This window comes from Rhizoctonia solani, chromosome 14 (genome assembly GCF_016906535.1).
Source record: "Rhizoctonia solani chromosome 14, complete sequence".
Lineage (NCBI taxonomy): Eukaryota > Fungi > Basidiomycota > Agaricomycetes > Cantharellales > Ceratobasidiaceae > Rhizoctonia > Rhizoctonia solani.
Window position 1 is genome coordinate 695,736 of NC_057383.1, and position 18,392 is coordinate 714,127.

The 18,392-nt window shown below is 46.4% G+C and overlaps 5 protein-coding genes across 5 annotated transcripts; 3 read left to right on the top strand and 2 right to left on the bottom strand.

Annotated features, from left to right (window-relative positions):
• Nucleotides 1-3,298: 3,298 nt before the first annotated feature.
• RhiXN_10847 (Triose-phosphate Transporter family) lies at nucleotides 3,299-6,224 on the top strand (the record flags this gene model as incomplete). The annotated part of the gene is made up of 10 exons (XM_043330662.1): nucleotides 3,299-3,343; nucleotides 3,406-3,444; nucleotides 3,502-3,512; nucleotides 3,571-3,753; nucleotides 3,810-4,302; nucleotides 4,978-5,338; nucleotides 5,386-5,531; nucleotides 5,630-5,721; nucleotides 5,779-6,074; nucleotides 6,133-6,224. 10 exons carry the CDS (start codon nucleotides 3,299-3,301, stop codon nucleotides 6,222-6,224), a joined length of 1,758 nt encoding a protein of 585 aa, XP_043186007.1.
• A 1,201-nt stretch (nucleotides 6,225-7,425) lies between these two features.
• RhiXN_10848 (GDP-L-fucose synthase) lies at nucleotides 7,426-8,804 on the bottom strand (the record flags this gene model as incomplete). Its single annotated transcript, XM_043330663.1, has 8 exons — nucleotides 7,426-7,502; nucleotides 7,559-7,658; nucleotides 7,713-7,792; nucleotides 7,851-7,982; nucleotides 8,034-8,092; nucleotides 8,149-8,223; nucleotides 8,282-8,597; nucleotides 8,645-8,804. The coding sequence occupies 8 exons, from the start codon at nucleotides 8,802-8,804 to the stop codon at nucleotides 7,426-7,428; spliced, it is 999 nt and encodes a 332-aa protein (XP_043186008.1).
• A 521-nt stretch (nucleotides 8,805-9,325) lies between these two features.
• On the bottom strand, nucleotides 9,326-11,001 carry RhiXN_10849 (uncharacterized protein; the record flags this gene model as incomplete). Its single annotated transcript, XM_043330664.1, has 4 exons — nucleotides 9,326-9,397; nucleotides 9,429-10,882; nucleotides 10,938-10,945; nucleotides 10,997-11,001. 4 exons carry the CDS (start codon nucleotides 10,999-11,001, stop codon nucleotides 9,326-9,328), a joined length of 1,539 nt encoding a protein of 512 aa, XP_043186009.1.
• A 1,716-nt stretch (nucleotides 11,002-12,717) lies between these two features.
• On the top strand, nucleotides 12,718-13,576 carry RhiXN_10850 (uncharacterized protein; the record flags this gene model as incomplete). The annotated part of the gene is made up of 3 exons (XM_043330665.1): nucleotides 12,718-12,886; nucleotides 12,938-12,945; nucleotides 13,025-13,576. 3 exons carry the CDS (start codon nucleotides 12,718-12,720, stop codon nucleotides 13,574-13,576), a joined length of 729 nt encoding a protein of 242 aa, XP_043186010.1.
• A 1,267-nt stretch (nucleotides 13,577-14,843) lies between these two features.
• RhiXN_10851 (double-strand break repair protein MRE11) lies at nucleotides 14,844-17,850 on the top strand (the record flags this gene model as incomplete). Its single annotated transcript, XM_043330666.1, has 15 exons — nucleotides 14,844-14,889; nucleotides 15,029-15,159; nucleotides 15,212-15,375; nucleotides 15,440-15,808; nucleotides 15,860-16,045; nucleotides 16,100-16,268; nucleotides 16,316-16,426; nucleotides 16,475-16,595; nucleotides 16,651-16,849; nucleotides 16,907-16,985; nucleotides 17,034-17,090; nucleotides 17,145-17,390; nucleotides 17,462-17,580; nucleotides 17,634-17,775; nucleotides 17,833-17,850. 15 exons carry the CDS (start codon nucleotides 14,844-14,846, stop codon nucleotides 17,848-17,850), a joined length of 2,157 nt encoding a protein of 718 aa, XP_043186011.1.
• Between the last annotated feature and the right edge of the window lie 542 nt (nucleotides 17,851-18,392).

An 18,392-nucleotide genomic window follows, 5' to 3' on the forward strand; every position in this document is an offset into this window, starting at 1 on the left:
AGTGTAGTAGTACAGCCTCAAGCGCCCGCCCACTAGCGTGTACCCAACCTTACAGTTGGTGTACAACATGACCCATGCCTTTGCTGGCATGTCTCCTGACCAAGCCACCTACTAATAGGATATTCCACAGTCTTTAGAAGGCCGCATATACTCACATATATGCAGTCAGAACTGTCATTACTCTAAGCGCTCATGACTTAGAGACTGACAGTCCACCAGGGTCACATGACCTCCCCCCCTCCAGTCCTTTATCAAATACTATACTAAACTACTACGGATTTGAGGTGGGGGGGGGGATGACATAATCTCTTCTATAATAATATATTATTCAGACCTTGCCTGTGGACTCCCTTAACATTGGTCCGTGGCTAGGGGGGCAGGGGGAGTGCAACATCCTCCAGCAATATATATTATTCATATATCACTGTGCATCACATATACTATATATATCTTTGACAGTGGATATATATGGTAATAACCTTTCCAGATATGGGTTATGACATAAACACTTTAGATGATTGATTGGATGACAAGCCTGTAATTATGGGAGATTCACCATACTATACCAGAACCATTAGAGTGCATCACACGCAGTCTTCATTTTTCAATGACCTATATGCACCTACTGTCTGGAGTAGGCTTGGGGCAAGTGAATTACCTTGTGTTTTTCTTATACCAGTGCCAGCGCTGAGCTGCATTTTGTAGGCATAGACCTAATGGAGCAAGAAACTAGACTAGACTCTGCCTTTCAAGAGCTCACATTGTTTTGGAGGATTGATCCCAAACCATATGACCAGGTTCTTCATGATTTATTTTTTTAGGATTGAGTAAACTCAAGCGTTTGTATAGAGCACATTTAACTGCTATATGCAGATGCTTAGTACATGTGAATTGACTTATCCATTCTATGCAGAGATTCCTCCCTCTGAATTTTACCATAGATGAATATGCTGATTAGTGGGTGACTACCCGTAAGCATGAGAGCAATTTAGAAGTTCTAGATTGCTTGATCATTGGTCTGTTGGATACGGACCAATTCCGTGCCAACGGGCAAGCGGACCCCAGGCGCAGACCTCCCCTGTAAAGCCAAAAGGCACGCATCCACGCAACCAATTCTAGAATTTAAAACACACTACCACAATCAACTTAGTCAATTTGTAATATAGCTGAACATAATTGACCATGCATATAGTTGTCAAGATCAATATACAGTTGGGTTTTAGTAATTATAAACCGTGCAGGGAGCTCAGATACCACCCCTGAAAGCTATGAACATCATTGAGGATCATCCCAACCTCATGTATTCCATTATACTAGATGACAAAGACACTCAACTGGCTTGTCTCAGAAAAGCCATACGCGTCAGCGCGGCCTTAGCAGCTCTATACTACCTTGGTACCACAATTTGTAATAGGATCAGAAAGCCTAGCCGTTGTTATCTTACACGCCCAAACCTGCAACCAGAGCCTTGTCTGGCGCGGTGATTGCACGGGACTATTGGTGGAAGGGATTGGGCAACTTATATTTACTTTGTTCCAGCTCAATCAGGTACGCTTTGGCGTTGGCGGCCTTTGGAAGAGGTCCAGCAAGCTCCGGGCAGCCCCCCAGAGCATGTATGCGCGCATTGAGTCTCATTTATCACACTCACAGATTTGCACGTAGGTATAAGATGTGGACCCTGAGCCATTTAGAATGCATTATGAAGTCTAGAAGGGGGGGTACCCCCCCTCTCTAGATTTCAATGACAATCCTCATGATTTAGAATTTAGACTTGTAGGCCAAAGTCACTTCCGGCGGATGCAACGTAATTGGATTTGTTACCAGGGTCTCTATTTACATCCGAAGAATCTAGACCGCTCTGACTTCTAAATTTTGTTCTAGATTGCCGATTTTGCCTTACGGGTAGTCACCCAGTAAATGGTTTTGAGAGTTCTAATATACCTAATTCAATAGTTTTTAGTCTTCAAAAACTGGGAAAATGAATTCATTTGGGGAACAATGGGCTATGGTGATTGGAGGTTGTAGCCGTTGGTTGTTTCAATACAATAGTCCATGGAGGGTTGAACAAGGACTCAGTGGGGCTAGGTAGGCGCCCTTCGCAAGTCCCCTTTGGCATATATTTATTATTTGATAGGTTCTTGATCTCATTTGTTAGTTTGGACGCGGACCCGGTCACTCCTCTCACCTCAGCTGTGAATATGAGCCAAGGATTCGGGAAGGAGTCGGCAACTCTGTTGATTCAAGAGAGATGAATTGTTTTAGTCACTTTCAGTTTATTCACTTGTACTAAAAGAGTGTAGGTTTGGACATTGCTTGTGGGCCTTTTTTCACATATATACGGATCTCGGACGGAACTTGATAATTCCCTTGTAGTAACGCACATCCCCCATATGCACGGCCAACCACATTAGCCCCTACTTGGTGGACGGCACGATCCGCGAAAATAGAACACACTGTAAACCTGAGTAAGTGCTTTCGGTTAATTCATGTGCGTTGAATTCATGGGACTTGTCGATCGCTTGTCAGACCGGGTTTTATCTATCCAGAGAACTCTAAACGATCCATGTCAAGTAAGCGTGATAATAAGCTATTGGAGACCGTTGAGCAAATCGGGAGTGTACGAAGAGAATTAACTAGTGGAATGTAGAGCAAGTATCATTTGGATCCCTTGATCAAGCAATAAGTGTATGACTCTTTTCTATTGAAATTCTGTACAATGGCTATCGTACACTAATTGATTCGTTGAGAGTTTGGGATGCAGCTACACTAGGACTCTACTCCACCAATTGAGGCAAAATGTTGCGCATAATGGTCCTCAAAGCTATCTGTGACCTTGAAAGTGCCAAGTTGGTTGTAAATGAGGGTCAAACATGCACGATACAGGTCTATCCTTTTTAACGAGATCCACCTCGAAGAGTCTACAGCATGTACTCTTCGCTTATTATCACAGAACACTCGACCTTAATTCAAGCATCGTAGCTTAATCCCACTCATTTCGATGTTATGTTAGTAGTGTCGGACCGGAAATATCATATGTAGTATACACGCCGATCCCACGTATGACAAATACATGCGGTGCCTGGTCCATGATCACAATTCGAAATACAAGCGCCCGTCCTGCGCTCCAAAGTTCACCACACTCTTCCTACCCGTCGTTCGCTTCTCAACTCCACTTTTCACTTCACACATAGCCTGCCTACTGGTATAGGATTATTCTTGACTATTACTTCAACTTGGCGCAAGGGTTTGGTTCGAGTATAAAAGGACTAGGTGTTTGTGTTATTGCTGTATCTTTGGTATGGCTGGCGTGAGTACTGAACCGAGGCCTTCGCCGCTCAAGGTGGTGAGTACCATCTCTTGAGAGCAAGTGTTTCGTGGCTTGGACTCACGGTTTCATGGGAACAGGCGGCTTCCGTATCCTTTTACATGGTCGCTGCGATTGCTGTAAGTCCACCTTTTTTTACATTCACGTCTCAGGCGTGAACTGATTTACTCTTCCAGATGATTCTGGCGTAAGCCTCTCACGTACCCCCGCCGAACATAATTCCAAAACTGACTGCATGACGACAGTAACAAGTGGGTTTTAAACGAGACCGACGCGCCCGTCTTTTTCCTGTTTTGTCAATTGGTAGTGGCTGTCCTGCTATTTGTCATCGCGCATGTGGTCGGCATTTTAAAGTTACCGAGGATGGTGGACGGGCCGTTGCTCAAGGGACTAATGCCGATGATCGCGGTGAACGTCTTAGGCCTAAAGTAAGCATTTATACAAAAGTTTCAACTAGGGTATGGACTTATGCTCCAGAGTACAGTTTTAACAATTGGTGTCTCAAATACGTCGATGCATCGTTTTACCAAATCGCACGAGGGCTGGTGCTTCCGTTTACAGTGATCACGTCGATCATGTTCCTCCGCGCTGCGCCACCGTCGAAACGAATCTTGTTGGCCTGCTCGATCGTCACTGGCGGGTTCTTCACCGGTGTATTCTTGGACCATGTTACCGCCAGCGGTCTCGCGTCGTCCAAAGATGCTGCTTCTCAACCTCAAGGACCCTCGGCGCTGGGCGTATTCTTCGGGATTCTTTCGTCGATGAGTACGGCTCTCCAGGCGGTTGTGATCAAGCGGGCTTTGGACGTGGTAGACGGATCTGCGATCGATTTGGCATGGTACACAAACCTACTGAGCGCCATCGGGACTATACCAGTGATACTCCTAGCCGGTGAACTCCCCTCGGTGCTTAGTTTATTATTTGGCACAACCAACAGCGCCGCGCTGGGCACGTTTTTGTGGGGTACGGCAGTGACGGTGAGTTCGGCACGCGATCGCGCGTCGCATACACACACAAGTATATTAACACGAGTTTCAAACTTGCAGGGCTTGTTCGGATTCCTCATTTGCATCGCCACATTATTTAGCATCAAAGTCACGTCTCCCATAACGCATATGATCTCGTCGGCCGTGAGGGGCGTGATACAGACGTTCTTTAGCGTGTGGATCTTTCACGACGTAATTTCGCTGTGAGTAGTTTCGTGTTTTTCTTTTCTTTTTATGTCATTGGGGCGAGGGGAGCTGAACTGGTGCCAGGGGCCGAGGGACATCGATTTCGTTGATTCTGGCTGGGTCGATTTATTATACGTGGGTTAAACACGTGGAGGGGCAGAAAAAGGAGACGTTGCCATCGTCGGGACAAAGCGGGAGTTCGGGGTCGGGGAGAGGAGGATACGAGCCGGTTCCCATGGACGATCTGAAAGGTCGGTCCAACACGAGCGGGGACAGACAAGACTAGTACCGGGAGAGGAACAGCTAGACTGTACGCTACGACAGCAGTAATTTTAATTTATGATGTTCGTGTGGCAAAGCATGTGAAAACATCATGTTGAAATGGAGTTTGAAATTGGCGCTGGGCGCGTTGTGGTGGCTGTGATAGGGTGGAGCACGTTGTCACACGAACTGTTTTAAACTTGCTCGGTCGACGACTAGTCGGTGTACTTGATGACCTTTGACACGCCCATCTACTCTGTGGGAGGCACCGTCCGAACTGCCCACAAGCGCCCAAACCGGTCGCGGCCATCGCCTTGCTCGTCCCCGATATCCTCACCGATGCAGGTATCGCCCTATCCGCCCATCTTCCCCAAGCGAAGCCCCAGTGTTGGTCTTCGCCAGCGCCGACGAGACAGCACAGACATTCCCTCTGTCGATGTTGCAGTCCAGGCAGGAAATGGGAATTTGGAAAATTTGTTCGAGGACGACCTGAGCACTCCCGAGCTGCTCGAACCGCCCTCTTTACCGCCTGCCAAGATCGACTGGGAGATTCCGCGCAAGGCTCTGCATTCCTCCATCGGTATGTCGATCATGATAGCTGGGCGCTGAGGCTCATACCCTTTGCAGGTTTCCTCGTATTGCCCTTGTATTTTTCGCGTCCCGAAGTCGCCCCGATAATCGAGGCGTTGACATATGGATTGGCATTTGTCACGGCTGCCGATGTCCTCCGACTCAACATTCCCCCTTTGCTCGCCTCTACGAAAAATTCCTCGGTGCGTTTATGCGAGAAAGCGAAAAGGTGCGGCAACCTCATCTCACACTGCCCAAGCGTCACACACATACTGACCGCATGTTTGTTTACTCTTTTCAGAAAGCGATCAACGGCGTCATCTGGTACCTTGTGGGGGTCATCTTTGTCCTCAAGTTCTATCCTCGGGACGTCGCAGTGGTTTCCATCCTCATGTAAGTCTCCACATCCTCGTGCGCGCGACACGGATCGTTCTTATTCCTATTTCGTAGTTTGTCCTGGTGTGACACGGCCGCGTCCACTGTTGGTCGGGCCTGGGGCCGGTACACACCCAAGCTGCCCCGTAGCATCCTCTACATCCCCATTGCCCCTCGCAAGTCTCTCGCCGGCGCGCTCGGAGCCATCGTAACCGGTTCTCTTATCGCCTTCTCCTTCTGGGGATGGGCCGTGACTCCCGAATACATTCCTAACGAGACTCCCGCCTGGCACTGGGCCCAAGGAGGCTGGCTCGGTCTCGGTGCCCTGAGCTTGTGCTCCGGTCTCGCGGCGGGAATCACCGAAGCGCTGGGTACGTTCCCATTTCCAATCTAGTCTGTATCTTGCTTGGAACTGACCTGATTTGGCAGATATCGGAGGACTCGACGATAACCTCACGTTGCCTATCATCAGTGGTGGCCTCGTCTGGGGAATTGCTCGTTTGATTACCGCCTTGCTATAGACAGCGTCTCGTCAGAAAGTAACATTATGGTCGACTTGAGTGACCTCGATACCCGACTCCGACCGTACCTCACATCCGTAGTGCCCCTTGCCTCTCCCACCTTTATTTCCTCGTCCTTGATCCTTCCTCCTCCCACCCCATCCCGTTTGGTTATTTCTACACATGAAAGCTGATGTCTTGAAACGAACTGACTCTTTCCATTTTCTTCTCTGTTATCTGTACTCTTGTGGATCTAATCCCATACGAATACTGTATCTTGGAGCCGTCTACCGCCTCGCTTCCCTCCATCCCTCTGTTTGCCCATTGTGATTCTCTTGTCCTTTTTGTTGGATGCGAGGCGGTTTGTGAACTCCATGAATAGTTCTCTTACAAAGTATAATACACTCGTATATTTTTTTGTCTTCGGACATGTCGGATCACTATGCCCGCAGTGTGTTCCGTAGATATTGTATAAGATCTGATGTAACGGTGCGTAAGGTGGAGCATCATAGTCTAGCTCTTGGGTTCCTCCCACTGCGTATCAAGTCTCGTCTCATACGCCATAAGTGGAGCCCGATTGTGCAGTCCTTATCTTTCTGATGAGAATTCGTAGTCCTCTGATTTGATTTGATTGTTAATCTCGGTACCTTGGTACAACTTGAACCGGAAGTCGACGATACGGCCTTGGGACTGCATACGGCTTTTTCTGAATTTGCTGGATTTCAGTCTGTCTTTGAGGGGGGTCCAACAGATGTTGTTTCAGTAGCACTTTATACACGATACTGGCGAGTCGTTCTTGGATCTTTTCAAGACTCTTTCAGTGATTATCGAGATCGAGCACATACAGCCTGACACTCTTGGCTCGGAAAACTGGTCCAGGACTGACGGCAGGGAAGTATGAAAGGACCTATGAAGATTGCTACCTTGAGAGCTCTTCTGAAATTTCGACTCTTCAACATTAAATGCATTTCGAGCGAAACATACGGCTGCGTTCAGTTCGATACAAAGTTGATTATCTGTTTTCGCTCATAATGTTATCAGAAACTCGGGCACCATCATACTTTGGTTCTCAATACGAACAAAAGGAGCAGTGCATACACAGTTCAAATCAATGTTGTATATTTTCGATACCGGAAGATGCATCATGCATGGCTAGTCGGCTGATTTATGCCAGTTATCTAACACTAACCGAGATTCTGTCAAATAATTGAACTAGTAACATCTATGCCTTTGGAACTTTTCCAGTGCGTGCTCCCGAGTCATAGTTTTCCAAGAACCACTTTACCGTCTCATCGAGCGCTGTACACGTTAGTTTAGTATGATTATAAATACTAATGAGAGCTGAACACCCGTACCCTTGTCAAATGGCGTAAATTCAAAGCCCCCAGTTAGCTCAAGTAGTTTCTTGTTAGAAGCAGGTTTGCGGAATTGACCATCAGCCCGAGAGGTATCAAACTATCACAAGTCAATTGATCTGGTTATGCCGAGCAAATAGGCTGAATAACATACCTTGTACTCGCCCTCGAAGCCGACTGCCTTGACAATTGCATCAGCGACAGATCTGATGCTCACTTCCTCGTCCTCGCCAACTAGGAGATGAATTAAGACCAGCCTGTCCAACGCAAGACCATTCGCTTATGGACGTACCGCTCAGAATTAAAGGTTCTACGCTCTCATAGTCGCGAAGCATCCAAATGAAAAGCTTCGCCAGGTCGCGAGAGTAGATAAACTGGCGAAGGGGCTTTCCAGTCCCAGACACAACGAATGGTGTTCCGTTCCCTGAATAGTCGGTGAGTTATCTCCGTACGCATATACGATTTGCTATCTTACTCTTTGCTAGGTAGCATTTATGGATCAGCCCAGGAATGACATGCGAATCTTCCAAATCGCTTGGGACAGAAAATGTTCAATCAAAGCCAATAAATGTAAAATAGGATCCACGTACAAGTTGTCATGGGGGCCAAACACGTTGGTGGGGATCGCCGAGGTGAAGTTGTCGCCAAACTCCTCATTGTACGCGCTAAATAACGATCATCCATTAGTCCGAGTAGATGACGAGATTAAAAAAAGAAGCATACTGGTTTTGAACATCTACCATGCGCTTAGCATGCGCGTAACCAAAATTGCTATCATGCGGCGGCCCAAGGTGGATCTTATTCTCGTCCAGCGGGTATTCGACCTTGTCGGGGAACACACACGTAGAAAGACAAGAAATGAGTTTTTTGACCTTTATTTGATGAGACGTTTCGAGGACATTGTCGTTGATTCGGACGTTATCACGCAAGAAAGTGAGTTTGTACTTCATATTCTTGAAAAGACCTCCGACGAGGGCAGCGAGGTGGATAACATGCGTGGGTTTGTACTTGTCGAAAAGGGCGCTGGTCGCGGCGGGGTCTCTGTGCGCGGTAAATTAGAATAAACGCGAACTTTCTCGTTTCTACACTTGACATGCCTTAAATCGCCCTCGGATGAGCTCGCGAATACCCATTTTTCACCAGGTCGCTTGCCAAACCGGCTGCCCTCTGGCTCGGTCTCGATAATATATTTGATAGCTGCGCCGACAAGGCCAGATCCACCGGTGACTAGGATAACGTCGGACATGATGTGGAGAGGGTATGGGGGTTTGTAACGCGATCAGGGCATGACTCTGTGCAAGGTTATTATTTGTCAGCATGGCGTGTTCTTTGGTATTTCCAATTATCCTATGGGCTCGTCTTGTCCATTAACTAAAATTGCCCAGCTAAGTAATGCTATGAACAGTAGATCACCTCAAATATTGAGCATATAGATATCAAGCACAGAATATGGACAGAGACTAATGTAAATTTTAGGCAGAGGGAGCAGGTGTCCTGAAGGACCTCAGATGGATGCAAACCCGAAACTGCCTTCAGCTGCCCAGCGGAAATCCCTCGCGTTTCCACATTGTTAGATGCGGAGCCGTCTTCATACTGTTTAATATTTAACCAACGGTATAATCGCTTTATTTACTTATGAGACTGATATCATCGGAAGTACAGCATATATAGGGGTACAATATGCCCATTCGATTCATAACTCGAAACTTTGCTACCTCGCTCCTTTTAGCACCGTTAAACAATTCAAACTCAAAGAAAAGAGCCCCCTTAGTTTCTTTGATAGGCGAGGTTCTGGCCCATCAGGTCATCTACGCCATCCGCGAGGAGTGAGAATCTATCCTTTCAAAGCTGCATTACGACAATATCTTACCCCTTTCAGGACTTGAGTTTTTGCTACCTTTTGTCCAGTCACGCTATCCCTTGATTGATTTCTCTGCCCCATGGGTTCAGTTCGCCCGGTAGAAGTCACAAAGCGTACTGCCGTTAGGACCGGTTTCAGCGCAGTCAACGTGGTTTGCATCATTGAAGGCGTATTTGAGGTTGCAGCGGATGGAGCGCGGGCTACCTCCGACGGAGCTGTAGACGAGGCCGGAGTATTAGGCGCGGCTGTGAATGTATGTTTGGTCGCCACAGTTTCATACCCGGGTGTCGTCGGGGAACGTATTGGTGTCATGGCCATCCTTTTTGCTTCGGGTGCCCCCATTGTTACCTCTGGGGGCGCTACCCACGCTGACGCTGGCACTGTAGATGCGATTTGCATCATTGAAGGTATATTTGAGGGCGCGGCAGGAGGAGCCCGAACCACCTCCCATTTGGCGGTAGATGAAGCCGAAGTGCTAGGTACGGCTACTGAGGACGCCTGTCTGCTTACCACGGTTTCATGCTTAGAAGACTTTGATGGGTGTGCTGGTACTGGAGTCCTCATTTTTGCTTCGGGGGTACCCATTGCCACTACTGAAGGCGCTACTCTCGGTGGTACTGATGCTGATACACCTCTGGGGGCTGGAGGCAGAGCTTTCGTGCTCACGGGAATATTCGTCGCATTTGAGAAACTTGATGCGCCGTCATGATGTATATGATTCACCAGTGCTGGCATGAAGTGCGCTTCTCTTGTTGCAAGCTCCTCCTCCGGTGATGTATTATTCCTCCGTTTAATTGCGTGGTGGTCTAGTCCTAATGACGCATAGTCTGGGGGCGGCAAATAGCTATCTGATCTTAGTATTGATTTTGATGCATAGAAGGACAACTCGACGCTGAGACGCATCTCGGTGATATCCTCCACAAGATTCCAGCTCCCGGAAGTTGTGAACCCCTGTCGATTCCTCCAGAGATTCTTAGGCGCACCTGCATGCTCTGGTCTGGAATCTATAGTCATGATCAGTGCATTGAACCTTGTATCAGTACTTGGTTCAACAACAATTATCCCTGTAGAGACGCAGGTAAAGGCGGGCAGTTCGTGGGTAAGAGCCGTAGCTCCGTTTGGGGCGCTATTTTTAGAGTGCGAGATGAGCAGATCAAGGTCATGTCGCAGTGTCCGTTTGTCGATAGGGCCTCCCAAGACGGTCTTGACGTGTTGAGTAACCTTATCGTCAGTCGTTGACTCCGTTAAGTAATTTTGATGAATAGTCGTGGTATCAAACGTATTGACGACGATGGCAGTTCCCGGAAGACGATCTATTGACTCTTTGAACGCCGTCCAGTCGAAAAAACGAGGACTCCCGTGAGAAAGTACGATGTGAGACTTGGCGAATCTCTTTAAGTTTTTACATGGATCATTAAGAGAAACAGGAGTCGCAATGGAGTTAAAAAACCGCGAGGTTGAATCTATATCATAGTAATTAGAGCGAAATAGGTAATTGACACAGTCGGAGTAACTCACATCGGCTCCTGCGGAACGTGAGCGAAATGAAAGATAATGACATCGAAGCAAGTACTCACTGCATAATAGATATAAAACCAATGGGGGACTGCGGCGAGCTTGGGATCTATGGAAGTATGAGCTGTGGTATGTCGTGAAAGGCTTGGACTTAGGGGGAGATGGACCTAGGTTCAAATAGGAGTACGAGTAAGACCGTGGATCGGTCAAGGTTGGAGGTGCGGTTGCCATGTCCCGTTAGATCTATGTCTACGAATGTAAGCTTGTACATACTGAACCATCTGAGTTGAACTGAACACAACTCGAGGTGGACTCGTTGCTCGATCCTGTGCTCTCATGACATTGACAATACATTGGAAAGGGCACATCGCATCCCTCGAAGCTTGGCAACAAGCCAATCCGGCTCATTCGACCGTGGGTTGTGTCACTTTTCGGTGGGCTTGTCATATTACCAGCGGAATATGCCAAGCACGCAGCCTTTCCATAAAATAGACCACGTGCCTAGCGCTAGCACGCCTTCTACTGAGTGTATTGATAGTAATAGTTTGTTTGAGCTCCTGAGGAAGAAAGCTTCCGGCCTAATCTACATTAGAAGATGGGCGCTGATTAATCATAAAAACAGAAACAGCGAGATGCTCCTATCCAAGCTACAACTATATGTCTGTACAGCAAGAACACAAACTACGTAAAGAAGTGTTGTTGGCTAATAGTCCTGCGGTAAATCCTCCAACGCGGCGCATTGCCAAGGTTATATGCGCGAAATGTATCGATACACTTGAATTTTACTGTCAGGTTCAATCGGCATGGGTGATGTTGTAAGCGCTGTGCTGATAGCCTTTATCTATTCCATGCATGTGGCCATGTCGTGTTTACAACGAGGCTACCTTGCGCTGTTCATCCATTAGCATGCTCATCGGCGCTAGTCTGCACCAGCGTTCTGAGGCTAGAGGTATGAGACAAACTACAATATTTTATGTTTGAATGTATTGGACCCGAGCTACCCATTGTAGAAGGGGGACCAGTGTGTCCAACAGCCTCCAATGTCATATGACTATATACCCAACATAGCTTTATCTCATCACTCCCAGCGCCACCCTGGAGTGAGCATGCTAATGGATGAACAGCGCAAGGTAGCCTCGTTGTAAACACGACATGGCCACATGCATGGAATAGATAAAGGCTATCAGCACAGCGCTTACAACATCACCCATGCCGATTGAACCTGACAGTAAAATTCAAGTGTATCGATACATTTCGCGCATATAACCTTGGCAATGCGCCGCGTTGGAGGATTTACCGCAGGACTATTAGCCAACAACACTTCTTTACGTAGTTTGTGTTCTTGCTGTACAGACATATAGTTGTAGCTTGGATAGGAGCATCTCGCTGTTTCTGTTTTTATGATTAATCAGCGCCCATCTTCTAATGTAGATTAGGCCGGAAGCTTTCTTCCTCAGGAGCTCAAACAAACTATTACTATCAATACACTCAGTAGAAGGCGTGCTAGCGCTAGGCACGTGGTCTATTTTATGGAAAGGCTGCGTGCTTGGCATATTCCGCTGGTAATATGACAAGCCCACCGAAAAGTGACACAACCCACGGTCGAATGAGCCGGATTGGCTTGTTGCCAAGCTTCGAGGGATGCGATGTGCCCTTTCCAATGTATTGTCAATGTCATGAGAGCACAGGATCGAGCAACGAGTCCACCTCGAGTTGTGTTCAGTTCAACTCAGATGGTTCAGTATGTACAAGCTTACATTCGTAGACATAGATCTAACGGGACATGGCAACCGCACCTCCAACCTTGACCGATCCACGGTCTTACTCGTACTCCTATTTGAACCTAGGTCCATCTCCCCCTAAGTCCAAGCCTTTCACGACATACCACAGCTCATACTTCCATAGATCCCAAGCTCGCCGCAGTCCCCCATTGGTTTTATATCTATTATGCAGTGAGTACTTGCTTCGATGTCATTATCTTTCATTTCGCTCACGTTCCGCAGGAGCCGATGTAAGTTGCTTTGATTGTGTAAACTAATGTTCTCATTGCTGATTTACTGGTAGCTTTATCATTTTTTGAAGGCCACCAGATCCCAGCCGAGCTTGAAGAAAACACCCTTCAAGTGACCAAGTTTGCTGGATACTTCCTTAACATGTCAGGAAAGCCTCCGGGCTTTTGTTGGGACTCATTCAAGGATGCGATTAACCATCTACCAGATGCCAAAATTGCTTTCGGTGTCCATGACAGTACCACTTTTCACCAACAGAATTCCAGAGATACGAATGTGCTCGATCAGGTCGCCCATTATATTGTCAATGTGGTTGCCGTTGGGGTTAAAAAAGATCTGCTAAAAACGAAATTCGACTCCGTTTTCGAAAGCTCGTCATACAGCAACGTATGTTCGGGGAAGGTCAAGTCTAACTCTGGTTATACTTATGGGATCGTATTCGCGTTCCCGAGCGGTAAAAAAATATTTGATTCTGTGATTATTACAATCGACGTGAAAACGGAAGAGGTTAAAATTAGACGATACGGCCTCATTTCCTCGATTCGGGGTAATTACATGGCTACGATTACCGCAGCGCGTCTTACAGTAGACAAGACCTTCGAGGCTCCAGATGCAGATCGATATAAATGCTGAGATGAGGATGTTTCCTTCAGGTCAGTTTCAAATTGCCGTTGTTCATTTCAGTTCTGTAAGGAAGTTTAAACCCCGGTCTAACGTCCAGGCCAATAATTTACTTCCTTTCTTTTGAATACCTCCGCGGCGCAGTTCAATCTAAGCTGTACAAAAGTCAAAGCTATATCGAAGGGTCCTTCATTTCATGAGGTTGCATAGTTTAGAACATCATAAAGAAAAGTGTAAATCTCTCTATGATTCAACGAGTGAAAATAGCTTGTCATTCTGGACGACTGAAATGCCTACGATATGAATTAATTGTGGTTAAGACTTTCTTTGGAGTGTTTGAGCGCTTCCTTTTTAGCTCTCGGCGGCTAAAACTATTCAGCTACGATAAAATTTACGAGCCGGGTCAGTGTTCGCTGTCCCAGATTCGTGATATGTGCATATGTAATCGTGGTCTTAGAGATCTCAACGAGGGTCGCCCGGTTCGGGCCTATACGAGTTCACATGAAGAGTTATATAAAAGGTGGAGCATTCCAGGGAAGTCCGAAATATTTTGGGTGCCAGGGTGTATATGTTGGAAGGCGCCTAGAGCTTTCCTTATCGACGCAGACCTGGACCCAAAAAGGTTCTGATCATTCAATTCCAAGGGCTAAATAGTAGGAAGTCTGCATCCTCTCTCATTAGAGAGCGTTTTTAGCTGATAGGGAGATGAAATAAAAGGCTAACACACCTACAAGAGCCTGGGTACTCTTGAGGCCAAATCTCAGAGGGACTTCATGAGTGCATATATTGCGCTCTTGAAGTCTGAGGGGCGACAATAGGGAGCAATGGACTATGAGCCAAAATGCTCACTTGGAGGTTAGAGGCCCCATAGGTAACCACTTGATATATATGGCGCCTGTAAGTTTTGTGCCATCGATAGTCCTTAGGGCTTTATGCTTTGTTTCCGTTCATATGGTACGCATGTCTACTTATTCGAGTCTCACTGTCCTTGTATCATTTTCTGAAGTTTCTTGCCTCTCTTAAAGTTCTCAGAGTTGATCTCTTAGTGGATTTGATTTTGCTCGATATAGTTCTTTAACATAATTTTCGAATATCAACAAATCGTGGTCAACCTTGAGGGTTGGTTGATACCATAGTGCGACTAAGCACCCTGATAGGCACGTGACAAACGCGTCTCCCGTTTCATTCTCGGCCTTCGAGCCACCTAACAAAGATGTTGACTACAAGCCAGTGTGTTTAAATATAGCTTGCTCCATTAACGTTTGTAATAACCAGTATTATGTTCAGACAAGAACACGTGGCCCTTCCTCCGATTAGTGACGAACGTAAGTTCTTACTGTTCTCGGTCTCGTTTCGGCATTGGGAAGAAAGCTTTACGAAGGTCCAACTACGAGCCAGCTATCCTTGCTTTCAGATTCTCCTTTTAATCAGAAATACTGATCGTATTTAATTGATGGTTTTTAGTCCCCGATGACACAATCAAAATCATGCTCGCGACTGATAATCATATTGGATACAACGAACGTGATCCCATAAGGGGACAAGACTCCATTAACACCTTCAAGGAGATTCTAGAGCTGGCGAGAAAACACGACGTAAGTCCCTTCATCAATCAAATTATTCACTCGTTTAAACTTGAACCGGCAGGTAGACTTTATCTTATTAGCCGGAGATCTCTTTCATGAAAACCGACCTTCGCGAGACAGCCTATATCGCACCATGGCACTACTTCGAGAATACACCCTGAACGATAAACCCGTTCAAATCGAACTACTCAGTAATCCTGATGAAGGAAAAGCAGATGGGTTCAAGTAAGAACGTTAACGCCTACTGGAGGTTGGTCTGGCATCAAACTCACCAGGTTTCATGGAACAGCTTCCCTGCCATTAATTACGAGGACCCAAACTTGAACGTCGGCATTCCTGTATTCTCTATTCACGGAAATCATGATGATCCGCAGGGTGCTGGCCCCGACGGTGCACTATGCGCCCTCGATATGCTTTCTGTCGCGGGGTTGATAAACTATATCGGAAAATCGGACCTCTCTGCATCAGACGACCCCAACGCTGGAATCCAAATCAAGCCGGTTTTACTCAGGAAAGGAACAACGCAACTATCACTATATGGGGTTGGGAACGTCAAAGATCAAAGGATGCATTTTGAATTGAGAAGTAACCGTGTCAAAATGTTCATGCCGAAGGATAAGGATGACTGGTTCAATATTCTCTTAGTTCATCAAAATCGGTATGTGTTTCTTGTATTATTTAGTAAAATGTTATGCAAATATCTACTCAGTGTCAAGCGGGGACCACTTGAAGCGGTTCCTGAGGGCATGTTTGATGATAGTATCAATCTCGTTGTCTGGGGACATGAACATGATTGCCGAATTGTGCCCGAGCCTGTAGCAGGGAAAGAGTATTTTATCACACAACCGGGTTCTTCAGTTGCTACCTCTCTTGCTGACGGAGAAGCTATCCCCAAGTGAGTGTCGGCCAAGTTTGACCTATAATCATCCTTATGATATACCACTCCCAGACACGTAGCCTTATTAGAAATACAACACAATACCTTCCAATTAACGCCTATTCCTCTACAAACTGTACGGCCTTTCGTACTGGACGATGTCAATCTTAGCGAGGCAGCCGAAACCGATGGTATTGACATCACGAATCAGGTCTCTGTAATGAAATTCCTGCGAGAAAGGGTAAGTCTATGTTTGTTGGATGAGTTGTGATTCAACGTTTGCGTTAGGTCAATGCCTTGATCGACCAAGCACAGGAGGAATGGCATGAACGTAACGAAGCCGCTGGTATTTCTCCCGCAGAAGCGGGCGAAATGATGCTCCCCCTTGTCCGCCTGAAGGTTAGATACTGGGAGTATACAAGGAAAAAAAACTCATTCGTATTTTAGGTTGAAACCACCGGAGTGTCAGTTATGTCGAACCCAGTCCGATTCAGTCAAGAGTTCATCGGTAGAGTCGCCAACCCCAGGGATGTTTTGGTCTTCCACCGAGCAAAAGCAATGGCCAAGGGTGCGTCACAGCAAGCGATTCGAAACCATGATGTCTGATACTAGTTTCATCTCAGGCAAAGTCGTAGCCGATGAACCCGAGCTATCTATCGATGACCCAACCATCCCAGTGGCCGAAAAGCTTCAAAAAGTACGAGTGCAAAATCTTGTTCGCGAATACTTGGCTGCCCAGGAGCTCCAACTGTTAGGAGAGCTAGGAATGTCAGACGCTATCCAGACGTTCGTTGAAAAGGATGAGAATAGAAGTATATCAGAGTAAGTCTAAGTATCTATCAACATATACTCGTCGGTTTTAATTCTCCTTGTATCCAGGTTCGTTAGCAAATCGCTCAAAGCCTATGAAAAGAAACTTAACACCCGAGAGATTCACGAGGCGAATTTGGATGACGCCGTGAGTGAGGTGTTTCTTGCCCAAGTAACTGTACTAAGTAGCTTTTAGCTTTATGAAATAAAAGAAGAGCATGAGAAGGAATATCAGGAGACTCAGCTCGGCAAGGTAATGTATATAACTTTCTTTTTGATCAGAGCGTGCATTTTTAACTGGCCATAGGTCCCAAAAGCGAAAGGAAAGACTCGTGCAAAGGAAGACGAAGATACGCACTCTGTTGATTCAATGGAGGTTGATGACGAGATGCTTTCTGGAGTAGGTGGTGGTGACGACGATGAAGCGTTTTCTGAGGAAGAGCCACTGCCACCACCCAAGAAAACTACCACATCACGAGCAACCAAGGGGTCCACTTCAAAAGCTGCTTCCAAATCTACTGCCAAACCCGCAACAAAGGTTCCAACAAAAAGGGTACGAGAGGGAAACAACTGGTATGGTTCTTCCATAATGTGTTGACTTTCAAGCTGAGTGTATGCTGGTAGTTTGTCCCCGATAGTGATGAAGATGAGGCAGAAATAATTGATATGCCGGACGATGACGACGACGACGAGCCAGAACCAGAGCCAGCACCGAAGCCCAGAGGGAGAGCAGGCATCCTGAGGTACGCGAAAACGGTATATCCATAGATATGTGTATTGATTAATTGCTGGATAGTGGTGCCACTAAGAAGGCCCCAGCGAAAAAGGCCACGGCTGTCAAGGGAAGACAGACAAAACTCACTATGGGCGCAAGCCAGACTAGCACCCGCGCTCCAAGAGCAGCAGCCAAGAGTGCGCGGAGTAAAGTGCAGGCCGCAGTAGGTAGTCTCTAACAAAGGCTCATGTCATGTACTTATGTCACTTTGCATCGACAGATTGAGCTTAGTGATTAACATTTAAAGGAAGATAAGGACTCTGAGTATACATGTCATCTTAGCCAAGCACATACATAAGAAGCCTACTTCGTTTATATACTTATAGCCATTTATGATTTTTTACATCACTAAGTCAAAGTATTGGTGATTGAATCTTTGAGAGTTGGGTTGGGGTTATGGTGCTAGCTATTTGACAAGCGGGTAGCCAAATACTTTTATCGGCCCGGTTGAAGAGATTCTTCTGCCCCCTAAGAGGATAATTCTGAGTTCGGTCGTGCCTCGCACTCCTGAATACAGCTATTTTTCTTTGGATCAGATATATCGATTGTATAGGTAACTATGGTTTCTTTTGCTTTGTAGTTCATATGAAGCTTGAAGGCTGAGGAACTTCGGTCTCTTCACTTATTTCAATATGAGAGCCTGCGTCAAAAGCCTAGCATTGAAGTACATTTGGGATTTATTATAGCAAAGGTTGTGTATGGCAAGTAGCTGTAGTAGATAGACTCTAGGTAAAGGCCAAGAAAGATACGAAAAGAGGAGATCCCGAAATACATGCATAC